This window comes from Cyanistes caeruleus, chromosome 1 (assembly GCF_971803275.1).
Source record: "Cyanistes caeruleus chromosome 1, bCyaCae1.hap1.1, whole genome shotgun sequence".
Classification (NCBI taxonomy): domain Eukaryota; kingdom Metazoa; phylum Chordata; class Aves; order Passeriformes; family Paridae; genus Cyanistes; species Cyanistes caeruleus.
In genome coordinates, this window is record NC_141701.1 from 42,104,928 (window position 1) to 42,131,893 (window position 26,966).

At 37.5% G+C, this 26,966-nt stretch overlaps 1 protein-coding gene across 1 annotated transcript; it reads right to left on the reverse strand.

Annotated features, from left to right (window-relative positions):
• On the reverse strand, positions 1-26,671 carry UBE2V2 (ubiquitin conjugating enzyme E2 V2). The gene is made up of 4 exons (XM_023921148.2): positions 26,514-26,671; positions 9,868-10,013; positions 6,485-6,610; positions 1-866 (listed from the first exon to the last, which is right to left on the reverse strand). The coding sequence occupies exons 1-4, from the start codon at positions 26,527-26,529 to the stop codon at positions 720-722; spliced, it is 435 nt and encodes a 144-aa protein (XP_023776916.1). The 5' UTR covers positions 26,530-26,671; the 3' UTR covers positions 1-719.
• Between the last annotated feature and the right edge of the window lie 295 nt (positions 26,672-26,966).

The following is a 26,966-nucleotide window of genomic DNA, read 5'->3' on the forward strand; positions in this document are numbered from 1 at the left end:
GACACTTTCCACATTTTATTTACATTTTAAGACTAACTTTAATCTCAATCACATATCCATACATTTCCTTTGTTTCACTAAAACTTAAATGCATGGTTTATTAGAACAAAGACTGTAAACAAATATTTGCCATGTCCCATACATGTAACACAGGAGCTGCTTAACAGAAATTAATCCCCCCATTTTATAAATACAGGTATGAAAACAATCCTGAACATACTTTGTGACACTACTAGTAGTCGGCACCCACACCCTTGCAAAATTAAACAAGATGAGCAACGGTATTCACTGTACCTGCTACCTCAAAACAAATTTAACTGCAGCTCTTTTACTAAGCAAGATGGATAAAGCATGCCATTTATATTTTGCCTTCTCCAGAAATTATTTTCAGTAACATATATTATTCCACAGCAATCTGACACTTTCTGTCATGCTTTCATCTTGTAAAACCTGAATTCCAATTATAGGCTATTTCAGGCTTACGCTTAAATGACAGTGCCTCAATAAGAGAAAAAAAATAATTGTGCTGCCTTTTTCTCCCATAGTGCCTGAAAACATATTGGGCATACATATATTATATATATTCTTACAAATGTCCAGGTCATGTATACCAGCTGAAATTCTTTAATGTGTGGGTGTTTGCATTGTGAGATTTAATCAAGACATTACATGAGTAGAAGGTTGTTGTTTTAAGACAGAAGTTTGAGAATCAGCTAAAATTAATTATTGTAAGTTTGTCCCTCTGGAGGTTGTGGAAGCTTCATATTTTCTTTGGACATCATTAGACGTCTTAGCTCTTGAAGTACAACTTTAATGCTATATGAATTTTGCCATTTTGCTAAGACTGGTATGCTCCGTGCATCCACCTGGAAAAAGAAGAGAGAAATCTAATTTAAGATGGAACGCAAAATCTCTACATAAATAACTGTTATCGACCTAATTGCTCTATGAAACGGTCTAAGCATTCCCTGACACCTTCTCTGTGGCATGAAGTCCCTGTGATCCTAAATTATTTTAAGGAAAACCACTACATACTTACACACAGATACAGATTCTGCAATAAAATCCATGCAGGTGGACCCTTCCATCTGTGCTGCTACTTATATTAGTGAGAAGGAAAGGAGGAGGGGAGGAGGACATCAGCAAACTGTTCACTGCAAAACTGGAGCTGCTATCTCGCAAAATTTATAGTTTTTTTCAAATTACCCCCAAAAAAGAAACAAGTGATCACCTTCACTACACTAATATATGCACCTGGATGTTTCTCAGTTCTTTAAAAGAACCTGCCACACAAGAGTCCATAGTACACCTTTCTAGAAGAACATTTCCCTTACTAGTTCTTTGCTACAAGTATTGTTAGTGATTTCTTTCACATTGATATTACACGGTGCTTCTGATACATCTAGAGCCACTACACGTACTAAGAAATGTCTTGAAATACTGAAATAACTGATTTGTAATGCTCAGACATTTCTTAGTTCTTTGCATCCTTCTCACAGTAAGTCATCTTACGGAGCCGTGAAGATTACTGTACATCACTTACCAACTGGAATATGAACTGAAAGGAAAGGACATGGGACTTCTCCTATGCGTTTATAAAACCTGTGGGACAATTTACACAATTATATTATAACGGGGAGGTTTCCATAGGAAAGTCAGCAATTGAAAGTCATCCTGGGAATTGTTTTGGCAGCAGGTTAAGTTCCAGCCTCTGCATGAAGAAACCTAACACAGAGGGGCCTACAGCTGTGCAACTGCAAAGCAGGCCCTGGGGCAGGAATAGGGCTATTGCATGCTACTGGATTCCTTTGGTAGAGTTGCAGCCCACATGGCTACAAGAGTGCTGGAAACCATTGTTTTATGATTTAGGCAGCATAAAACATCAAGAAGTTTCTTATCCCATCTTAATTAGGGCAAGCTGAAAGAAAAAAAAACCTGGAATCAGAAATAAGAATGTTAACACAGATGTTTTTTTTCTAGATTATTTGAAGTGAGACTATTTTCAGAACACCAGATGAGACTAAACCTTTTTGTAGGAGGAAACTGAGGCCAAGGTTTAACACCATGCTGGCTTGGGCAGCAATACTATCCCAAGAAACTTCTGTTCCCTCTCTTGTTCCTTTTACAGTGCTACTGCCTATCGGCTCAGGTAAACTATGTACAGGGAAATATTTTCTGAACTGAACTGACAGAATCCACACAGCTTAAAACAACCCCTTGGAAAGAAGTCCCTAAGCAGGATCCTTGACCTTATTTACAGCTCAGCACTTAAAGGCATTTCTTTTAACGCAATGTTCTGCTTCAACTGACACCCTGCCAACAACAGTGTATCATGAAGCTACAGTATGAATGGCAGTTAGGTTACTTAATAATTATTGCAAGCATTTGATAAAAAAGAAAAACAGCATCAAAAGAAAAGCTCTATTATGCAGCAACATCGTGCCAGTTCAAAATACATGAATGTAGAAGCTAATACAGAAAGGTTTTTAAAGTTAGCACTGGTGAAATCATCACTGTAATTCCTGTATTATTACTACTTTTTTAAAAGGGGATTTGGCTTAACGTGGTAGATGGGAGGCAAAATGGCTGACAAGGACTCTGGGACTACAGAAATGAACATCTATCTTCAGTCTGGAAATTCTGCTTTCACACTATTTTCCTTCTCCTTGCTTCTCAATTTTGCCTTTGTCAGCTCCCTCAGGTCAGGATGTGTGCCTCAGTTACAGCACACAGTAGCCAGTCACCACTGCTGTTCAAAGAATTCAGTTCTACAAAGACTGGAACACGAGAGCTGATCACTTAAGAGTAGGCTCCTCTTGCTTTTCTTTTTTGCTGTGAATTTGCAACAAAAAAACCTCACAGACTGCAAACTCTACTTTAATATTGCTATGAATGTTTTCTGACTAAAGACTGCTGCAACATGACATTTTTGTTGTTTGTTTATCTCAAGTCTCTTTTCTGCAAGTCACCAACTTCTTCTGTAACATCTTGCAGCAGTAAAGATTTTGGCTCAGGTTCTGTTTTCTGTCTTGAAGAATTAATTTCCAAGCTAGTGCATAATAAACTGACTTTATGAAGAACAATGATAAGACATTTAAGAGAGTGACACAAACTATGTTCAAATCACACAAAAGCATTAGGTAATTTTCAAAAGCACACCCTGGAACACAGAGGGAGACATTTCAAGGTCACATAAAAGCTAATAAAACTGCAAACTGCAATCTGAAGACCATTTTATTTAGAATATTTTATTGGGTGGGTACACCACAGTAGAACCTTGAAAAACAGCAAGAGATGCAATACATAAAATGCATTATTTTTTTCTAAACAGTTGAAAATAAAACAAATTATTTTACACAATGATGCAAAGTATTCAGTGTTTATCATGTTCCAAGTAACTTCAACAAGTAGCAAATGTCTACAGTGAACATACTCAAAGCAGTAACTGGACAGCTTACAGATTTACAGCTGAGAGTCCGAAGTGATGTAAAATTAAACAAGTACTTCCAGCTGTAAAGGGTATCTAAATAAACAGAAGTGATTGCAAATCCTGCAAGATAGACTGATGTGGAACACTATCACAGATGCAAAAATCAGACAACCTCAAAAGAAAAGAGGAAAACAAACAGCACAATAGAATGCAACCTGTGTTTTATCAACATGTGGTACCTAAGCCCCCAAGAGAAAAGACCCTGTAGCATTAAGAATGACAATCTACAGTTTTACAACTGTGATGACATTAGCACATAAAAGCATTTTGTCCAGCTCTACACCAGTACTTGGAATGGTTTTTCTGACCTTAGTAATCTAATTCTGTATACAAATATAGAAGGTCCATAGGTAAATTAAAAAGAAAAAACCCATAAAAAACTAACTTGCAGATAAGAAAATTCAATTTAACATGGTGCCTGAGAGCATCTAAGTCTTTTAAATATTCCTGAATTAGTTCTCTCCTTTCCTGCACTAAATTTACCGAACAGTGATTCCTGAAGATACACTGCTGGCAGAAAAGTTACTTACAAACTCTTCTCTCACAGAATAATCAACCAGGAAGTCAATAAAGTTGTATCTGTCAGTATTGATAAATTCTTTACATACATGTCATTTTCATGCAAAGTGTAAAGGGATTTTTAAGCCAAGAAAGTTGAGAACCACTGCCCACAGGGCAGTATGAGAATAGTTTCTTAGACCCCTAGTAACTGCACTGATCCATCTTTTCCCTCCACCACTCACACTCTAACTCAACAGAAATTATCACCCTCTAAAACTCCCAGTGTTGGCCCTACTTTTCCACAGATGTTAACTGCCATACAAGCCCACCTTAACAACATTACAAACATTTTGAGCATAATCTGCTAAAATAAAACAATTTCAGCTGCTGTTTGTCTCACGTCTCTTTTCAGCAAGCCACAACTTCTTCCTGACATCTACAAGCAATGTGACCAAAAGCTGGCCACATGTCAAAACCCAGGGTGCATGCAGAAGCATGGACAGAACAGGAAGTCTGCAGATGAATGCAGCAAGCCACTTATGATCTATTAAATGAAAGATGACCAGAAAACAGGAGAACAGCTTGGAGGAAACATGAAGGAATTATCATGAAGCAGCAATATTAACTGCTCCAGGATGCTGAACATGCCCCCACTGTTTATTTCACCATTTCTTTAATGACTACAAAGACAAAATAAAATGCAAGACACTGGGACAATGGCCGCATTAAAAATTACATAATAAATGTGTTTTAAATTCATAACCTATGAAAATTCTTTTAATTAAAAATACTATTTATTCCTATTTAAATCCATTAGAAAAAGAAGTTTTATATTTGCATAGCAAATTCTTCATAAGATACACAAGTTTATGTTTTGGGGAGAACAATTAATGATGGTTTGATGCAAGCTTATTAACTCATTCAAATCAAATTTTCCTGGAACAATGGCTCAATTTGAACAGTACTTTTAAAATGACCAGGCAGATTTCCTGTCACAGTAGCCACCTTGTTTGTCAGCAAGCTGAGCAAGTGTAGACTTCTCCAAATGAAAGCTCAAACTTACTGGCTTCAGTAAATATGAGCCTTCAGGCTCTGCTAGTCTAAGCTCCTGCTTCTGAAAACAAACACCTATATCTTGGGGTATGCAGAGATGAAGCCATGAGAGTCATGAGAGCATAGCTCTTCACTGAATCACAATAATACATGTTCCTATTGTCCTACAAAGAGGTATGAAAATCATCTTCCAAACATACTACAAGCAGCTTCTGCTTCTCACAGCTTCTCAATAAACACACACCCTTAGACAACAAGCCACAGCTGTGATTAAGGGCATGAGCCAATTTGCAGATAGCAATTTAACAGGATCTTCAGGTAGAGTAAGATTGTTAGCTACATAAAAGTATTTTCAGAGTAATTTTAGATTATTTCTGAAGTATTAGTGCACTAGCTTTAGATGACCAACCAGAACACTACTCTACAACCTACAACAGCTCAAAAGATCCCCTGAGAACCTCTTTCCCGGCTACAGTTATTGAGACACTTGAGCTTCACAGCTCAGTACTGTTAATTACAGAAATGCAAGTCCATCTTTCTTTTAAATCTTACAAATTATTTAAAATCCAAAGATGCTATCGCAGCTTTAGGTATTACCTTAACCCAATTACTCTGCATTCGCTAAAGACAAATGCACACACAGATGTGATTGTGTTTCCTGCTGACACACACACACACACACACACACACACACACACACACACACCACTGAAAACGCAAGCCAGTTCACACCTCCTCTCTCTGAGCAAGGGGGCACCTCACTTGCTCACAGTATTTAAGTATCTGGTAAGTAACAGAGTAACAAACTTGCTTGAGCTGCTGCCACAGTTGACATCTCTGAACTCATTCCACCCTAACTGCAGGATCAGTGAAAGCAATTCATTGCAAATTGATCTTTAAAATGCAAGTGATTACCAGTTATTCAAAAGGTTTTAAGACCAAAGTTCGGAATCACCTTGGATTTGAATAAATCCAGTACAAAGGAAACAAGAGTATAAATACACCAGTTTATTACAGGTGAGTTAATATACCCAGAATGAGTCTCATCAGGAATAACCTCCATTTTTAATTAGTGGAAACATCAGAGAGAGTTTGTAATACTCCTGATACAATAAGAAACTAATACCCCTTTTATAAGAGTATTATAAAGGAAATACCTACACACAGCTTAAACACTTACTGTTCTCCTGTTCAAAACTAAAACCTTCATCTTCATTTAAAAGAAACAACTGTCTCAATATAAATAATGTTTGTCTAATTGGTAAGCCACAAAAAGCCAAAAATATTTAAAGCAGTAGGCCACCAAAATTCAATTTAAATCTGTATTATAAAAATTAAATACAAAATCCCTGTCCAACAACCATATTCCTCACCTGATTTTCATGGAAATACTTTTTAGTATAAATTAACAATATAGTTGATCTTACCATTTCAACTTACCATTCCATTGGAATTATTTATTCCATTCATATTAATTTTAGTTACAAATCTAACTGTAGGAGGTGCTTCTGGGTATTTAGGTCCACACTCTACTTTCAGACTGTATATTCTGTTTTCATAGTTTGTCTAGAAAGCAAAAAGACACACTAATGCATTTCACTGAAAGCTAAATATTAAGAATTTTTTTTAAACAGAACAAAGGCAAGAAATATGAAATAAATACAAATTTGTTACCATCATGTACCAACTGAAGGTCTTGGATTACTGACTGATTTTCACTGTTTAGGTTATATTGATTACTTCATGATTATGCATAAATTACACTGCTTATTGACTATACCATACACAAGTTTTAATACAATTCTGTTTTTAATTCACATTTACTCTCATCCTTTCTATTCACTTGCATCCTCAAAACAACAGTGGCACAATACAGGATTAGGAGAAATCAATTAGCTTTAGTAAAATCACCACCTTCCCCTATAATGAAATACCTAGCACCGAAAAAAAATTGGAAACGGAGAATGATGGAGGTGCCAATAAGTCAACAGTTAAGATACAACCAAAAACAAAGTAAAAATATAACCTGTAAAAGAAACATACTCTGAAAGTAGTTATCACTACAGAAAATATCTGAAATTTCTGTAGGTGAGAATTACTTGGTTTATTGGAGGATTTATGAGCTTGGACAGTAAAATGACTGTTGGTTTGCAGATGTCATTTTAAAGTGACCATGGTACATACAACTCTAAATGAAAGTATACTTTGAGAAAGCCACATTAGAACTATTTATTTTAATCTTATCAAGTAGGCCATGCCAAGGATCAGTGCTTTGCTGGTCACTGACGCACGTTTCTCTGATCCAAAAGGAACATGAACTCCATTTCTACACCTGACTTCGAACTGGCACAACAGATAGAGGCAACATGAACAAAAAAGTAGTAACATGCCTGTCAGCTTTCCAGAAGTAGCATCTTTAACCTGCATCAGTCAGCTGTCACTCTCCAAGCAGAAATATCAACCACACAGACAAGTTATAAAACAAGAGTCTAGTCTGTGGTTAATTAAAATGCAAAGTGAAACAGGACTAGTGAAGCACCCTGTGTACCATAATTTTTGAACAGGCACAGAGACTGAACAGCAAGCGGGTCAGAAAGAAACAAAGCAAAATGAAAGGTTTGCTGTTATTCTTTCCCATTACTGTGAGTGTAATTAGGCACTGGACAAGGTTGCCCAGGGAAGTTGCAGATGCTTCAACCCTGGCAGTGTCCAAGGCCAGATTAGATGAGGTCTTGAGCAACCTGGTCTAGTGGGAGGTGTCCCTGGCAGGGGGTGTTGGGACAAGATGATCTTTAAGGTCCGTTCCAACCCTTAACATTCTGATTCTATGATTAAAAGCTCAAGGCCAAATAAAAGTCATCTTGTCCTGCTACAGGTAATGTAGCTGGTACCACAGCAAGAAAACACAGTGATTAAAATTCTCATTATTCATTCAGCCAAAACAATTTACTTCCCCAGAGAGGGATGCTGTCAGTTATAGTGAAAATAGGCCAAAATGTATATAACTCTGCTCACAACTCTGGAAAATCCCAAGAACAGCACTCATTCTCATTCTGTTACTCCTATGCAGGAGACTTTTCAATTTTGCTCAATTTATCAAGTCATTGTTTTACTGCAAGCCAGGCATCCCATGCCAGCTTCCCAAAAAAAACTAAAATCCCATTTTCCGGAAGTCAGAAAAATGTTTCCGTTAACCCAAAACAAATCTTGCCCTCCTCTCTTGCTGTTGGTCACCTTTCAAATGAAGCAAGAAAAAAAAACTGATAAGCAAATTTTTTGCACAACTGTAGAGACACCATGTATGAGAAGAATTTCACTGACAATACTAGCAACTTTCTCCATGTTTTGCCTAACTGCATCATCTACTTAATTCAGGCAATTCCAAAAAACACATCTTCTGCAGACCCTGAAATTAGATATGCAATTCTTCTCAAGGTGCTGTCACTGGCTTGGGAACTGGTGGCTTCCACTCTCTACAGTCACTAAATATTGCAAGTCATTCTATCTGCAAGGCTGCATGTCTCTGAAATAGCACAAGACATATTATTTGCATGCAGTCTTTATGATAAAGAAAATAAAATCACAGAACTACAAATTGCCCAGGACTAAAAGTGTATCCCAAGCCGGGTGGAGTAATTTTATTATTTTTTTAAAACACATGGGACCTTACATAACAGTATTATAAGCATAGTATTATGCACATCATAAACTCTTCTCAAAGATGTGTAGTAGTCTACCTTAGGTTGAACAAGAAAGCAGTCACAGGCAGTTCTGGAGGGCTTTTGGAGAGCCAGGGAGACCCTATGACAGCTAGGTCAAATTTTTAAGTTTTTATCCCAACACATTAGACTACAAACTTTCTTCAAAATGTACTCAAACACTGATTCCACAGAAGCTAATATCCAAAGCATACAGTCATTATGATTATATTTTAAACCCATCCTCTCCCAACTGCACCCAAATCTTAAGAGCTCAGCAAAGTCATTCAGGTGTTCAAAGCAGTCTACTGTAAGTGGCAGTGGACCTCCAAAAGAAAGTTGAATTACACTGAATCTATCTCTGGACTCTGCTACTTTGGAAGATGTTATTTTCACTGAGGCAGAGTTCTGATCTCTTAGACAGTTCATTCCATAAGCCCTGCAGCACCAAGGGACATACACGACAGTTCTCATTCTAGCAGTGGAAGACATGCTCATTTAAAGGTCTCAGTTACACACTGATCTTCTGAATCACATCGTAACTTAGGAGAAAGTGTGCAATAAATCAAGATGTCTCCATTGATGTGGCTGATACACAAAAGAGGTGATTACTTCTCTTGCAAGTTGTATCAGTCTAAATAACATTCTGAAGAACTTCAAAGGTCAGAAAGATTAGAGGTAATTAAAAGCTGCTAGTCTTTAGGTATGATTCAACCGAAATTCTAACACTTATACTGAGAGAGAATTTGATAAAACTTGTGGAAGCTAAAAATATATTGCCAGTTTACTACAAAACTGAAATTACCAGGCACATATGACAAAATGGGGAAAGACAGTTACCTGTTTATCCTACTATCAGTGTACACTTATGTTCAGTAACAGTGGAAATACAGGAATGAATATACTCTTAACTCAGTAAAATGGGTCTCAGATCACAACTGTCTTACAGACAGCTGCAGAAACAGGGCAGACTAGCCTGAAAACATATGCCAGAAAGTGAGGAATTATACACTACTACAATTTCATACATTGAATTTTAACTAATTCCTTTACACTGTAGAACATTTTTTTGCAGCTTGAATTGCCCAAAAACTTAACAAAAATGTTTTATTTCATCACACTTACCCTTGGTGGCCCAATAATCATTCCTGTCCATCTGGTGAGCGTCATATCTTCATCATCTTCAAGGCCCCAGCTTACTGTACCATCACCTACTCCCTTCTGCCCTTCTTCAAGTTCTTCCAACAAGCGAAAATTACGAGGTACTTTAACTAGAGAAAATGGAAAAATGCAATTAATACTGCTCACATTAAGGAAAAGTTAAACAATTTTGTTGCTTTTATATGTTACACACCGGCAACTGCTGAATGTATTTTCCAAGTCAAACAAATATTACCTGCACAAATTTATTTAGCAGTCTAATTGCCTTGAAGCAAATAACTGCTTCACTGGAAGTTAATTACCACCAAGTAATACCAATACAAGCCATAAAACAGAAAATAGAAGAACCCTCTTTAGTCTAAGATGGCTTAGTTCAGATTCTCTTTTCCAAGCACAATACTGCTTAGATCCAGTACATTTCAAAATCAATTGACTGTCGAGTTCTAATCAACCAGAATCCACATAAAGTCAATACGGCAAATTTACTCAAACACATAATTAAAGAATGTAACATTTAGCATGGATATATAATAAATATATAGACATATATAATAACAGATAATCAATGCCAACTGTAAGATTGAAATATTTTCACTTGATTTCACTTGTTTTTAAAAAAACCCAACAATAAACTAATATCTGAAAACAAATTGAAAATCAAGTCTTTTTTAATCCAGTAATTAATACTGCTACTTGCCAGAGAAAGAAGCATTGATTAAATTGTTAGAGATAAAGATATATTCACACCACAATATAAAAATTAACTGCCTTTAGAGAGTACCAACTAAAAGTCACTAACCAAACTATCATTACAGGATTTTTATTATTATTCATGGAAAAAAGGCAGATATTGATAGATATTAAACAACTGGATGTTCAATTGCTTTACAGCATCAAAGCTACAATGGTACTTCAGCACTGAGGGAAGAAAGGTAATTAACATTTGTGCATGCAATCATGAAATGCTTTTACTTTCAAATAAAATACGCACCATGATGTAGTAACAATATCATAATACCAGAAAACTTCCACTTACTTACAGCTGCTTATGGTTATTTATTTTTTCTTATAGCTTCTTACAACTATAGCATTATCCATTATATTCACTAGAGATCCTTTCCTGAACTGTAAGAATCCAAGTGCTCCATAAAACTAAAAATTAAGACCGGATACACACAATGTTATTAGCAAGCTTGAAAAAGATGAAGGTCAAAGAAAACCATTTTGCATATCAGCTATTCAGGTTTACATATCACTGTGATTTCAGGTTTTACATTACCCTAGTTTGTACTCGAAGCAGTCTCTATGTAAGAAACAAGGAGTTTGAATATACTATATTATTATTTAGTCAGACAATAGATGCAGATATATGGACCAGTATAGAAACACATACCTTTTAGCAACTCTTCAAGTAACTTATCTTGCAGAACTGTAACTTCCCTTAAGGAGCATTTAAAACTATTTTTATAGTAACATAGACTAGGGAGAGGCTTCTAAAAACTGCAGAAACTATTGTCTCCAAGTTCTCCAAATTCCCAGGGAAAAGCATTATGGGTATAGTATCAGGACAGTGGAAGGAAATTAAGTCATTCATGTATGGCCTCACCTTCCGTCCTGCCTTGGTACTGCCACTCATCTGAGCTCATACTGAGCTACCTCCACTTGTTAACTGAGCAGAAAATTATACATTTTGGCCAGTCTTCTCACAGCTTAACAAACCAGCCCAGCAAGCACACGTACTGAAAGCACCAGCAGAGTACATCAAGAAGCAGATCACATCTCAATTTTTTGACATAGAGCCTTTTAAAAACCTGCATTGAAATACATTTTCCCATTCCTCTGGTCCCATTCTGATTTGTGATAAACATTAAGTCTGTATATTTACGTATCTAATTCTGACTAGAGATGAGAACTGGCAATCACACTTCAACCACAAAGTTTTTACTCCACATTCATACATGGAGTTGAGTCTGCCAAACCAGAATGATAAACTTCTACTTTGCATCACATGACTGAATAGATTCTGATTGGTATGTGCAGTCTCAAATAAAAAAAAAAGCAAAAACCACAACAACCTCCACCCACAAACCCCATGTACTTTAGCATTCACACATTACTTTAGGCTTCCCCAGTAGCTTAAATCAACCATTTCTCAGAACCCCTGCTATGACTGCAGAATTTCTGAATCACAGTTTAGCTCTTTAAAAAGAACATAAAAGATGATACCTAACAGGATTTAAGTTTATTTCTGATTACATGCTATCACCTTTCAGCACCACTGAGATGACCCAACTGCTCCTGGTTCTGATGTTCCATGCCTTCTCCCAGAGCTTTGTTGCTCTTACACTAACCAGGCTCCTCTATCAGCCAAATTGTCACACTAATTTAGCAAAAAGGCTATTTTTCCTTCAGGCAAAAATCAAATCCAACCAGTTAATCAACTGAATTGACTCAGGAAAAAAGAACAACAAATGCCAGAGCTGACTGCTGTGTCTCTCAGTGCCTTCCTTTGCAAAGCGATGGGTATGAGGATAAAGGAGCTTTTTGTGACAAAGAGCCACTGCACTGATTCAGCTGTATCATAAAATTATACCCAACACATTAAACTGTGGGAGATGACACTTACTAGGAAATAACAACCCCTTATGATGAACTGACCTGTGTTCACATATTTTCCATCATATTATCTGCGTTCACTGGTTCCCATATCTGCCCAAGGGGAGCAGTGAAGGACTTGGGAAACCTCCAGAACATCTCCAAAAAATAATTTAGATCTGCTCTGAAAAGAGACATTTGAGAGCAAGTGCCAGGCTCCCCATACTAACATTCTTATCACTGCTAGAACTAAGTAGCAAAACACTACTTTCTCTTATTTTATGGAAGTATGAGAGTCTACTTTCATAAAATAAGAGCAAAAACACCTGTGTTAAAAAAAAATACACAATAACCCCCACAAAAAACCCAACACACATGCACACAAAACCCTGTCAATAAAAACAAAACTCTCCCTCCCAAAACCCACTAACATATATGGTTAAAGTTTTATCATCAATACTTCAAACTTTAATTGAAGTAATTACTGAATGTTTTAGTAGAAAACAATTATTGCTAGATTTCTGACAAGTGACACAGGATACCTTAAAAATTAGCACAGTGTATTTAAAAAAACAAACAACAAAAAACAACCTCTTACTATGAATTATAAATAAAGACTTAGAAATCTCCAGCAAAATTAACTGGAATTAAATACTGTCTTGAGCATCCACTCCTGCCCTTGTGCACACTATTGCACTCAACGTGCTTGCCTTGATCATGCTATATAACATTTGCACAAAACAAAATCACCTAGCTTGAAGAACAGAACTCATGCACGAGATTGTGCCATCTTCCCAGTAAAAAACAACAAGAACTTCTGTCTACAAGTCCAGTCAAGTCCAGGATGATTTGGATTTTCCAAAAATTAAGTTTGCTCCTAGTATAAATAGAAAGTAAAAAAATTCTTCTTCTTGCTATTTCAGGTATTTCAGAAGGCACACTTTAAACTGCATGTTGATAGTGCATACATAACTTGCAGTTTTATCTCTAATTCAGACAATGCAATTCACCAAATATTTGCTAAAAACTTTGAAATATTCCTGACTGAATCTGAGTAAGAATCGTTATTTCATTTACAGAATCTGGACAATGAAACATCTTTCTGTTCTCATGTGCAGCTGATTAGCAGTACGAAATTACAGAAACCAGCACCATTCTTCAGCTGGCTGCCAGACCTCAGGTGTTCTCCCCAGTGCCACTTGCTGATGGGATCACTAAGCAGCTTCAGACTGGCACAGACAGGTTGGTTTTACCCTCTGTAACTCCTCAGCTAAAACCTTGCACTTCCAAGTGAAGGGGATTAAAGCTGTCGATTTAAACACGGGCAGAGCTATAGGCATGGTAAATTCCCCTCAGCAGGCTGATTTACAGCTCAATACAACACTGCATTCAGCACAGCCCTTGGCAATGATGGACAAAGGCTCTGCGTGTGAAAACATAGATGGGCTCATCCAGATTAATGAAACAAAAAGCGAAAGCAACACTCAACCCACCAACCTCTCTTGACTTTATCTACAAAGATCACCTCACTGTGGATTTTACTTACAAAAAGTACTCCTGTACTCCTGACACCCCTGCCCAAAAACTGTCACAGGAACTGCCAAACAATTTTTACCAAATTCTCACAAATAGTTGAACTAAATATATTTCACTTAAACAAACAAACAAAATATCACTCATGCTTACATATACCAATACTTTTTCATTTAAAAATTTAATTGTGAAACTGGGCTACAGAAATCTGTGGAATTATCAGTGAATTTAATATTCTGGAATTAGAAGAGAATGAAAGTAAACTCAGTAAACAATGCCTGTAATTTAAGCATGAGAGTCTACTTTCATATATATGGAGCCACTTCAGACATTATATTCTAAATCACCAAGTTAATAAAAATAAAAAACACACTACCACAAAGGACGAGTCAGGAAAAAAATTATAGCTAAGCTTTTAACTGCATAATCTGGAAAAAAAAAATCAGGAAAGAAAATAAAAAGGAGTCTTCAGTGTCCATTAGTAGCACCAACAACTTTCACTAGAGTAACAAATGAGAATTGCCTGGATGAAGCAGTTCTAGACAGAGTTTCACAGCTGGAAATGTCAGATCACTCAGTAATACAATTATTTAATCAGCGCCAAGACACAACACACAGTCGCATTTATGTACACTTATGTCTGATTTGACAGAGCTCACTGGATACATTAAATCACATTTTTAAACAACTCACATGGGCATACTCCTGCAAATAGTTGGCAGTCCAAGCTCCTCACACATCAAATCATTATTTGTTGTGTAACAGGCAAGGGTGGGATAACCTACACTCTGCTCTTGTCCCTGCAGGTTACGAAAGTGAACCATCACCCAAATTTTTAACAGATTGGCTCACAGCCTAAAGTGCAAAGTTTTCTGTTAGACCCAAAACTATCTAATTGTCCATAACAATATCCATACCAATATTTGGTTTCCTTTAAAATCTCCCTTAGTTCTTAACTTCAATCACTCCTGAAAGTTACATCAGTACCAGGAGCACTTTTACTATAGTTAAACCAGCACACCCCATACCATACTACCAACACTCCCATAGACAGCTCTAGAAACAAATCCTAATATGCAAGCAAGAACAAGTGCTATCAAAAAATCTTACATTAACACAGTCAGATATGTCAGGGATGCTGTTCTTCCTAATTGAGATAGCTATGTCAGGGAGCCTGTAATACGAAATAATATGAATTTTTAATATATGAGTTAGCTCTTATAGCCAGTTAGCCCACTGACTTCCAGCAAAAGAGAAATTGAAAAGTATGTTCAGCTTGGTAACAAAGAGAAAAACCTCTCAAACTCCATTTATCAGCTTCAGGCTCGCAGCAAAGTAAGTATTTCCTAAGGACAGGGAAAGGGGGGAAGGACGTCAGTCTTGCAAATTTCAAGCCCTAATACAATTTCTCCTGGGGCAGGGAGAGGAAGAAAAAAAATACAAAGAGAAACACAGAGAAAACAACTTGTTCCTTTCCGTTTCTGAGCAATTCATCTTGCTCTGGACAAAATGAAGTAAAAACCTGAAATGCTGCACTAAAAACAACGGTCTACACACCCACAAAAAGAGCACAAAACAACCAAAGCCTTAAATGGGCCCTGAAATGGCCAATACATTAAAAACAAAACAAACAAAAATAAATTAAGCAGAGAGGAAAGAGGGTCAGGGCATGTTAAATAGTAACATATTCTATTCTGGCTGCAGAAGGTATTCCTCTGAAAAAAGCTTTTTTTTTTTGTAAACTTGATGTGTATTCTCATTTGCCAGTTACCCTGCTCACATCACATACTCTTTAGCCTAGTAAATATTCTGAAAATACACACAAGAAAAGCCTTACTAACAGGAACCTACTACCAGGTGTATTCCCAAGTGTACTGTAATGATTTTGCAGTTATGTGAGGTTGATCACTGTAACCAGGCTCCAAAACCCTGAAATATTTTGTGTAACTTGCCTATTTACTACAACAACTAAGTTGGACATGATGGTTTTGTCTGTAATGGAACTCCACTGCTGGCATTAGTAGTGGAATGCAGCAATTCAATAATGGACTTTGCTATCTTGTTCTTGTTTTAAAATCACATTACTACACACATAGTAAAATCACTGTTTCAAATAACCAAGGAAATAACCAGGAAAGTTTCAATACATTTCAGTAAAATTCAAATTCATAATTCTTTGTATCAGTCATAAAGCTGCATTTTTTGCAACTTTAAAGTTGCATTACTCTACGGTATTTTTCTCTACCTTTCTCCAACAAGTGTGTCCCAAAGCAACAAAATTCAAGCAACAGAATATTCTGTATTAACAGTTTTGAGTTTAAATTGGGGAAGTCCTATACTATGTTAACTTAAATGGTGAAACCAAGGTATTTAGCAGCAATGGGTGGTCCATGCACATTGATCAGGATGAGGAATAAGGTACTAATCAAATCTACACCTCACAGAGCTGTAAGCAACACCAGTTTAGGTTAGTCTTAATGAATTTGCAGATTTAACTATGCTTACCTATGGAAATTTTCTAGGAATAGAAGTTCAAGAACAAAATCAGGTAAAAATTAATTTTCACATAGAAAGAAATTATTCATCCCAAAAGAAAGAACCAAGACAACTAACTTGAAGAATTAGTAAGAGATGAGTAGAAGGTAAGACTCCACAGCTCAATTAAGCAGATGTACATCAATGAACACTATAGAGCAGAAGGCCATTTATTCACTGTGTTCAATGTTCACTGTTATTCAGAGCCAGTTTTGCTACAATGCTGAACAGGTATGAATTGGTAAGGACTAAGTGGGTTATTTCATGTCTTTGCAGGACTAAAACTATATATATATATATATGGATATGGATATATTTATATAAAACACTACGTAGGAGCCCTGTAACTGGTAAACCTCTTTTCCTTTAATAATATTTGAAATTAAATAAGTTGAAAGCACACAGATTTCAAGGAAGAGGTGCAATTCTAGGAACCATGCACACTGAAGTTAAAGTATGCATTTCATCAGGTTTTGGGTTTTGGTTTTTTTCATATAAAGATATGTCACTTGCTGAGTAACATTTCCCAGCATGAGCCAATAAAGAGCCACAACAGTGTGAAAGCTATAACCCTTTATCTTAAAACCTCATTTTTGGTTAAAGCTAAGTAAAGTAATAATTGTTTTCAGAATTATATTGGTGAAAATTTCTATTAATTTCATGTAAGTGAAATCCTACATTTGGTAGTATTTTAATAGGCACAGTCCAGAACTTAAGTTAGGCTGCCTGAAAATAACTTTCATAGGAATTTCTTTCTAGTCCAGTCCAGCCATAGCCATAAACATTCTAAATATGGCTTATATTAAGAAGGCAGCTAATGAGAAACTGTTAATAGAGCAAAAGACTTGGTCATTAACTGCAACTCAGTATTCAGATTTTGGTGGAGGGAAAAAGGGCTGGACAGATATAAACGTATTTATTTCTTTAGGGCAGTGCACTAACACTATTTAAAAAAAAAAAAAAAAAATTACATAGATTTACAGATGCAGGTTTTTTTCACCTGGATTTCTACTTCATATGCATACTCATAACATAGACACTATCAATTACCTACTAGCAACAATAATTGAAAATGATAAATTCTACACAGAATGATATTTTCAGTGCTAGCTTTAGTTTCACTGGGGTGGGAAGAAATTAATTTCTAGACAGCTATCCATTAGTAGCTGGATTTGCAGACACATACCTGATTTACAAACACGTTAAAATGGTTTAAAACACAAATCTTGATGCTGGAGTAAGAGATCTCAGCAGATCAAAACTGCAAAAGCAACATCAATTTATTCAATATGGTTTCACACTACAAATGATGAGACCTCAAACTTGAGTTCTCCAGCAAAGTTCGTATTCCAAACACAAAACTTCTTAGGGAAAAGTTTCTACAATTTGAGGTTTTATTAATTATATTTTAAAGTGTGAGAAATTACTAGCAGAACAAATAGCCAAGTCACCAAGGCATCACCTAGGTCTTCCCTTCTTTTATCTTGCCTCCCAAATAACCAAAAGGAAGTGAGTTAACTCCTTCTAGTAACTTTGATTTCTACCAATTCTGTTCTATAATCCACTGGATAATTTCCGGAAGGCAGCCCTGTGGACACAACTCTTCCTGTGATGGTCAGTATCTCCCAGGAAAACACATCATATATCTGTTTAGTTTTTATTCACTTCTAACCATGCTCACGGTCATTCCTCTCTCCCCTCTCTCCCTGCTCCCCACTGCCACCCCTTTCCCCTTATGTACCTTTTTCAGAGAAGAAGCAATCGGAGGTGCAGCTGCTATTAGCTACCTGATTCATCAGAGCTGCTCCAACCTCTGACCAGCACCCATGAAGGAGCCAATCTCTCAAAAATTCCATCAAGTTTTCCTCATTCTCCACCATCTCTCCTTACCAAGGTTCATGCCTCACTGAAAACCTGCATTCCGCAACTCCTGCAGCCCAACTTGCAAATGTCCTCTCCACTCCCAATTTGTTATGGAGCAACAATACCCTACACACCCTAAAGTTGCACAAGGTACAGCAGTAAATGAGAGCAAGAATCTTCATATGCACATCAGTGAGAAGAAGCACAGAGCAGTCAAGTATATGCACACACAAAATATAGTCCAGACTGAGAGCAACTCCAGCTGAACTCAGCTTTATTAGCAAGGATGCAACAACATCACTCTGTCTGTATGCTTTCATACAAACACGATCATCTTGAGCACTGCTACTGGCATGGAATGACTAATGGTGCTCATAAAAATTACACTAATGAAGAAGCTTGCTTCACTACAGATACAAATGTTGTGAAGACTACATAACAGAGAAGGCATAAGCAAGCTCATAGGAAAAACAAAGGGGGGGGAGAAAGAAAAATAGAAAAACAACCCAAACCTTCAGAAATTCCCACAAATGTTTTAAGTAATTAAAATACCTTATCCAAACAAACTTCTTAAAACAGTTACCACAACAAAAGAAAACCATAAAACTCACTAAACTGGACTGGAATCCCAAAAGAAAACTGGTGCAAATTGCTTAAAAGTAATTTTACAAATTCGCACCAATATTAGTGGCATTTCTTTATCAATGTGTATTATATCTAAGTACATTTTTTTTGTTAAAAACAAGACCACTATTAACTCAGACACTGCATGACCAGTGGTGACTCACACTGTTAAGAAAAACCATACAGGTACTAAACAGTTAAATCACTAAATAACTCATTAATTGACATCCGGGCTGTTTGGGTGAAGGGTGGAAATGCACAAGCTGACTACAGTTTAAAACTTAACTCTTTATAGTCAACCACTGAATGAAACACATGAGATATTAAATAATTCCACCACCTTCCCATACGTTTTAGTGTATGAAATGATAGATAATGAGAAGTGACAGGTTGTGATGCTTAGCAAATTGAGAATTACTATTTCAATTTTGTACAAAACAATGTAAGGCAGGAAGCCAGCAAACAGAAGTTAGAAAATATATCTGTCACTTCAAAAACCACCAGCAATATCAACTGTGATTTAATAGTCTAGGGAATCAAGATTTTACAAGTCAAAGAAATCTTTCCAATTTTTACCTTCAGAAGTTAAAAACTAACCCCCAAACTTGTTTAGTACAAATTACCCCATTTTTAAAAGCACAAAGCTAAATAATGACAAGAAAAAAAATAATGAAAGTTAAAATGGCTCATTTTTGAAAGTTGCATTTTAAACCTGACTTTGTGTTGGCAGAGAGAAAAAAATATTTGAAACATAGACTTTTTAAGTTACCTTTTAAATTACAATGACATAGAAACTTTTTTTTTTCCAGATAAAGGGACAGGAGGAGCAGGAGACTACAGGAACCCAGCAGAGCCAAGTATCCCATCATCAAACAGCTTTCCCAGGGTCTGCTTTAAAAGTTAAAAGTACAATGTGTGACCCAGATAACATGAGTAGCATCAAGGATTTAGTCTAGTAAAGCTGTAAAGCTGTCTTAAACGGTTTATAAGTCATTGATTAGCAAACAGTTGTTCTAACATTTGCAGGAAGGTCTTTTCCAACATGACTCAGCACCTATCCACAGTCCAAAACACAGTTCCTTTATCTATATAAAAGAAATAATGTTATTCTTTCAGTTACACACGTAAGCATACACTTACGGATATAATCAGCAAATGCACCAATCACCACATATTTAGTAAAAAGAACTGCTATTAAATTATTTTCCTACATTATTTTTGTGAGTCATACTTCAGCCTGCTATTTTCTATATGCTGTGGTACTCAAAAGTTCAAATTATTTAATATTTACATGATCACACATTCCATTTCAAGGAGAAGAAAGAAAATTTAAATTTCCTTTTCTGGAAAAATTTTAAGTTATATGAATAAAATTGGACATTTTACTGTGAATGTACTGAATAAAGGACATTCCTTTTATATGTATTGGGCAAAATGTTTTGATTTACTCAAGCAAATTGCAAACATGCTTATGAATATTATGCTTTATGAATAGTCACAAACACAATGGAGGGAAGTGATCTTTTTCTCTATGCTGTTAAATATGCCTAATGCAAGAATTCTTTAAAAGAGCATACTGAATGTATTATTTTTCTGACTATTTTTTAAATCTAGTTGAAGCATCTCATCCTTCCAAAATAAAGACTGTAGAGCTCTGAAGTTCTAAGTGTTGAAGATTCCACTCCTTCCAAAATGCTAACTAGAAATGGTTTAGAGCCACAGACTTAAATTATCACACATTTTTGAAAATGCTGTAAACCAGAAGCTCATGTTATTCAGAACCAGTCTGACAGCTTCACAATCATAAGTTTCTGCAGTGATTCAATTCAAAATATTGTTTGAATTATATCTCATTAGTGTATTCAAATGACAAATACAAAGAAAAACATTCTTTGGGCAGGACAGTGTATAGTAAAACCCTTCCAAATACTTAAATCAAGGCTACTTTAAACACTTTCCCCACAGCACTTTCTTGTCATTCCATGGTCTGTGCTGAGGTTCCCACAAGATAACTGAGACAAGGCAACAAAATTTAACAGGAATAGCTGATGTAGTACTTTACATTCAGTTTCAGTCAAGATGAAATATGAGCTATAGTATAGATAAAAAGAGTTAGTAGTGCAGATAATAATAAAAGATAACAGAAGAGATAATAGTAGATAAAAAGAACAGGGACGAGAGAGAGGAAAGGTCTGTTAACAAAAAGAGGCTGAACAGTTTCACAGCATGTATTTAACACTGCCTCTGGAAAAATCTTCCATAAGGCAAAACACAAACACTAACAAATATGTATGTAATTCAATTCCACCAACTACTCATAAGACTTGGAAATCTAATTCTTAGATGAGAACTCTTCTCATGCATGCTTAGGTTTATAGTATGGACCATCTGCCTCCAACTGCTGAAAGGCATAGCTTCCTGAAACTCTGCTGTACCTTTATGCAGGCTAAACTTTTCCAGAATAGTTTAGGTAATAGGCTTCAATACTATGTCTGATAACATCCCTGAATTTCAAACAAGCTCTTAAACAAACAGATTACAAAGTAGGCCACTTTTTTATTGCAGAGGAAGTTGCTTTGCTGTGAGAACACTCTTACACAGCTATTGTGGCAGCAAGACATAAGTAGGTTTGTATTTAAAGACAAAGTTATAAAACGCCAGAAACAAAGACAGGAAAACAATACAGGCAAAGCTCTAAGAAACAGAGAATCTTGCCTATATATGCCCCAAAGTTGGAAAGAACTGATAGTCTATATATAGTTTAAAAGTCATTTGTAATCTAAACTTTTCTCAACCCAGCTGAATTTATCTGTGGTTTGTCAAGATGCTTTTAAGGAGGCAGAACAATCATAGTTACAATTCCTTGTGCATAGGACAGGATGGAAAAATGCTCCACACAGAGTACTTGCTGCCTCATGGAACACAGTATTTTACTTCTTTTGTTTTGTTTGATTACTTGCATCTTCAAGAAGTCTGTGCTTACAGAGCTAACACAGAACAAACTTTGAGGCCTGTAAAATTCTAAAAAGCTCTTAAATTGATTTCTTGGGCCAGTTCTGGATAAATGAACAATATGGTGGTGGCATAAAAAAGAAAATGAGAGGGAGTCGTATATCCTTCAAGGTAGAACACAATGGATAGAAAACAGACAACTATTTCCTCAACAAGGAGAAAAAAGAGTAAGGAAACGAACATTCAACAGGTCAGAGGAAAAGAGAAGCCCACCTGTGCAGAGTTTTCTAGACACTAAGTTTAAATTATATCACATCTCCTACATGGAAAAAATGGTCTTTAAATCATTGCTTCTACAACCCACTGATGAATGTATCCCCTTATTACTGCTCTGAATGGCTCCTAATATCTAGGTCTCTCCTATACAGGATATAAATCTTTACCCTACTAAGCACAGAACAGACAGACATCAGCTCAATTTGGAACGAAAAGAAGTGTTTCAAGGCATTTAAGAGAAAGTATTGCAAAATATCTCACATTATAGAATATCTTACAATTGAGAATTTTAAGAGAGGAAGAAAAAAAATCTCAGCTTTCAAAGCAAAATAAATGAAAACCAACAACAACAATGGCCCCATCCATTAGGAATTGCACACCTCAGGGAGTCTAGAACACACTCAAGACCACTTCCAGCCCATCACTTTTAATACCAGCTTCCTTACTGCAGGTCATGCACACTTAGGACTGCTTTCACAACCACCAAATGTTTGCAAATAGAAGTAAAAAACAAAGTTATAAAAATAAGGCACTGACATGCATTGTGCCACTTCTACTCACAGAATCAATCATCTATAAAATCAAAGGGAAGGACATTTTTGCATGGGCAACTTAGGTTACACAATGAAGCCGTTTCATCCTTACAGAGTATAATAACAGGATATTAAATTATGGATTTTCCAGGAAAAAATATTTCACAGGGATCTAGCCACAGAGGTTCAAACATACTTTCAAAAAAGCTTGCTCAAAACTACATACTAGAAGTAAATCAGTAATCTCATATAATTTTGACTGCAGATCAGTCAATTTTTCTTCCCTGAGCACCCAGTTTCAGCAAACTAAGGGCAATTTTCATTAACTCAGCCCTATCTACCCTCCCCCAAGCTACTGAAGCTCTCAGTTGAAGAGGAAGGAGACAAAAGCATTAGCAGCCCATAGTTACAGCAGCATATTTGATACTGCTGCCTTAATTCTCATATTTTCCCACATAAATTCTAACCACTTAGTGACATCATCAATACCTTTAGGAAACATTCGCTTTTTAGATAGATGTATAGCCTTCTATATAAGGTAGTATTAAGTGAAACACAAATTTTCAAAATGCAGAAATTAACTCCTGAATTTACTCCTTATAATGATGTTTTTTATCTGTTTCTTTTTCTCGAGATACACAAGAGATGTTTAAATGGTATGCCTGAGTGAACTATTTCTCTTAACTTGAAACTGTGTTTATTTACATCTTCTACTATGTATTTTCAAACACATTAACAGACTGAATCTCTAGCTAAGCAATATGAAACTGGATGATTATGTATTATATATAGGTGCTCTCTTCTCTGGTGCAGGTCTGGAGTTAAAATTGACTTGTTTAGCTCCAGACATGAAGCAGAACCCACACAAATAATCTAGATCCAGCTTCAGCTCCAGAAGGTGTTGCACTTTCAGATCAAATGGCAGCTTACAAATATCCATTTCTAGCACATGCAGTATCTACATGTAAAATTTACTCATTACAAGTGATTTTAGAAAGCAGGTAAGATACTTATTGAACAGTAATGTAACACTGATATATATACAAGTTCTTTGGCACACATTAAAGAAGAGCAATTTTCAAACTAAATTCTCTGCTGTTAAATGCACATCATTTGTTACATGTTTGGTACAGAATTAGCAAGCCCAGGAAAGGAATTTCTGGGATAAAACAGTTGACCTTAGTAAAAGTTTTGCTGTTGACTTCCTTGGGGCTAGAATTTCATTCCTGGACTTCATGCAATCAAAACATTTCTATTTTTTTTCTGAAATAAATAATTATGAAGTTGAACTTTATAGAAAGAGCAGAATAAAGTCATAGAGCTAGACAGATTTAAATCTTATGTCTACAACAAAGTTAAGTCTATAGCAAACCATTCCCTTCCCTCCTCCACAGATGATTGTAACACAGGTTCCTGGCAAGAGCAGTTCTGGGTGAAGTCTGAATTTTTGCATACTATGTGGAAAGAACAAAACAAACACCCCCCCACCCCATGTGTGTACCAATAAAAAGTCACAGTATTTCCTCCACAAGGATATGTTGTTTTAGAAGCCTGACTAATTTTCCCAGCAGTTTTGTTGATGATTCAGCCTGCTTGCTGCATTTTACTACAACAAATTAGTTTAATTTAATTTCTTCAACAAGGCATACATGCAGTACTGGCCCTTTACATTGTTTGGAGCAGTCACACATATTAAAAGTTTCCTACATCTCCTGCTCTTTATGAACTTTAAGTGTGGCTGCATTTCTGAGTCAAAGACAACCCCCCTAACTAACTATATATGAGATTTTAAAATAACTCTTTGTATGACTGCAAAGAACACTTACAGTAGTGAAACCATCAAAGTTCAATCAAAAATATTTATTCTTGTAGGGTTGAAGTAGGAAGAAAATATCTTTTTTCACTACAAAAAGTTTTAGTAACTGATATTCTACATTAGCCAAGTTGAATGCCAAGTGCCAGTACTCAATACATGACCTAAACCAACTTTACCTCTTAGTGTATTACAGGAAATCTCCAGTGAAAGCCCAGACATAAGATGAAGTCTTTCAGTGCTGCTCCAAAATAAAACCCTTTCAAATTTAGACAACAGGAAAAAAGGTAAAAAAGAATCCTAGAAAAATAAAATTCAGTACTTCCCAGATGAGCAAATACTTGGGTTTCCCTAATATATATAACATATATCCATTCTAGCTGTGTTTATCATATGCAACAGCTATCTTTTTGGACTGCTCTTCCACATAGCTGCAAAAGCTACTTCATAACTCAGTTTGTTGCAACTTTATCATAATTCCATTCTGGAGATCCCACCTCCCCAAATGTATGACCAACTGGAGATGACTCTCCCTCCTCTAAAAAAAATCCCAAACCTGCCCAAGCTTTCCTCACAGAATCAACAGCAAAGTACCAAGACCAGTTTAAATATACAGATGCTTCTTATGTTTTGTTATAGTCCCAATCTCTCAATGATCCAGTGGATTGGCAGCAGAAATAAATTAGTGGCCAACATTCATCCTAGACTAGCTGCTGAAATCAATTAATTCCCCTATCCTGAGGTCCATCAATCCCACTTATAAAGTCTCAGGGGTGACAGAAGAGGAAACAAGCCCCTGAAGACTTCATGCTTTAACACGGGGAGAAAGGCCTTTTTGTATTTCAAGCCTCTCATGAAATGAAACAGAGACAGTATAACTGTGCTTCTACATTTAGTACTTGAAGCAATATTCTTGTCCTTTCCTTTGCCACCACTTTCCACAGTGTTCTGCCATACCAATGCTCTGCACAGAGTGTGATGGTTTGAGATGGGCTTTGTGGGATTCCTGCCAGCCCTTTCTCCTGAATTTGCCTATAAGAGAGACCCTTTGGCTCAAATTGATGCCATAGGGAGGAGAGCTCCACTCCTCCTTCCCACTATGCTACCAAAGTGAAGTACCTTTGTCCCAAAACACAGCACAGGACTAAGCCCCTCTCTCCCGAATAAAAAGGGGACACAGACAATCCTTTATTTTATATACCACTATACCACGTCCTCTATGTTCACCCAGTGGTATACTGAGACAAATCTTCAGTACAAATCTTTCTTTCCTGCAGCGTTTTTGCCAGGCTAACAACCTCTCCTCCCTTCCTCACGTACACCAGCATCTGTCCATCCATTGCTTTCTCCTGGCAGGTCAGTTCTTCCCTCCCCCGGCACTCGGAGCCCTGTCTCCCATCACGCAGCCCCAGGCCGGGCTCTCACAAGGATGTCGCTGCCCCACGGAAGGAAGGGATCGGCCCCGGGGCATAAGTGAATTAGGAGGAATTTCTTCACGTTAGACATTGGAAGGGGCTGCCCAGGGAGGTGGTGGAGTCACCGTCTAGAGGTGCTTCAGGAAAGACTGGACGTGGCACTCGGTGCTGTGGTCTAATTGACAAGGTGCTGTTCGGTCACAGGTTGGACTCGATGATCTCAGAGGTCTCTTCCAACCTAAGTGAACCTGGGATTCTGTGATAACCTGTCCCGGCGCCCCTGCAGCTTCCCTTTCCCCCCTGTCAGAAGACAACTCCTCCCCGCTCGGGGCTCTCCCGTCGGAGGCAGCTCTCCCTCCCATCCCGGAGAAAGGAGACCCGCCCCGGGCCCTTGCGGGGGCGCCTCCCCAGCACGAGCCCAGCGCGCCGTTCTCCCGCTCTCCCGGGCCCACCGAGCCCCCCCTCACAGACCTGTGGATCCGGCCATCTTGTCCGAGCCCCCCCCACACCGGTCCGGGCCCGCACGCCTCGCGCGTCACTTCCCTCGGAGCGGCTCCGTCACTTCCCGCCAGGAAGGACGAGGCGCATCCCTGGAGCGCGGGAGCGCGCGGGGCAGGGCGGGGCAGGGCGGGGCAGGGGGCGGGGCCGGCAGCCGAGGCGCGCCCCCGGCCCGGGAGCCAGCCCAGGAGCCAGCCCGGGTCTGCTCCCCCAGGAGCCCTCGGCAGCGAGCTGACCTCTCTGTATCCTCCTCGCCAGCCCCTGTCCATGCGCGTCTCTCTCCAGGCACCCGCTGTGTCTGTTCCCGTGCGGGCTGACACCTGGGAAGCAATTTCACGTGGCTGCATCCCTACCCTGCCACCTCCGCTCAGCCTGCACCCCAACATCTAGAAATAAGGAAGTAGGCACACAGCAATGAAGCTTCAC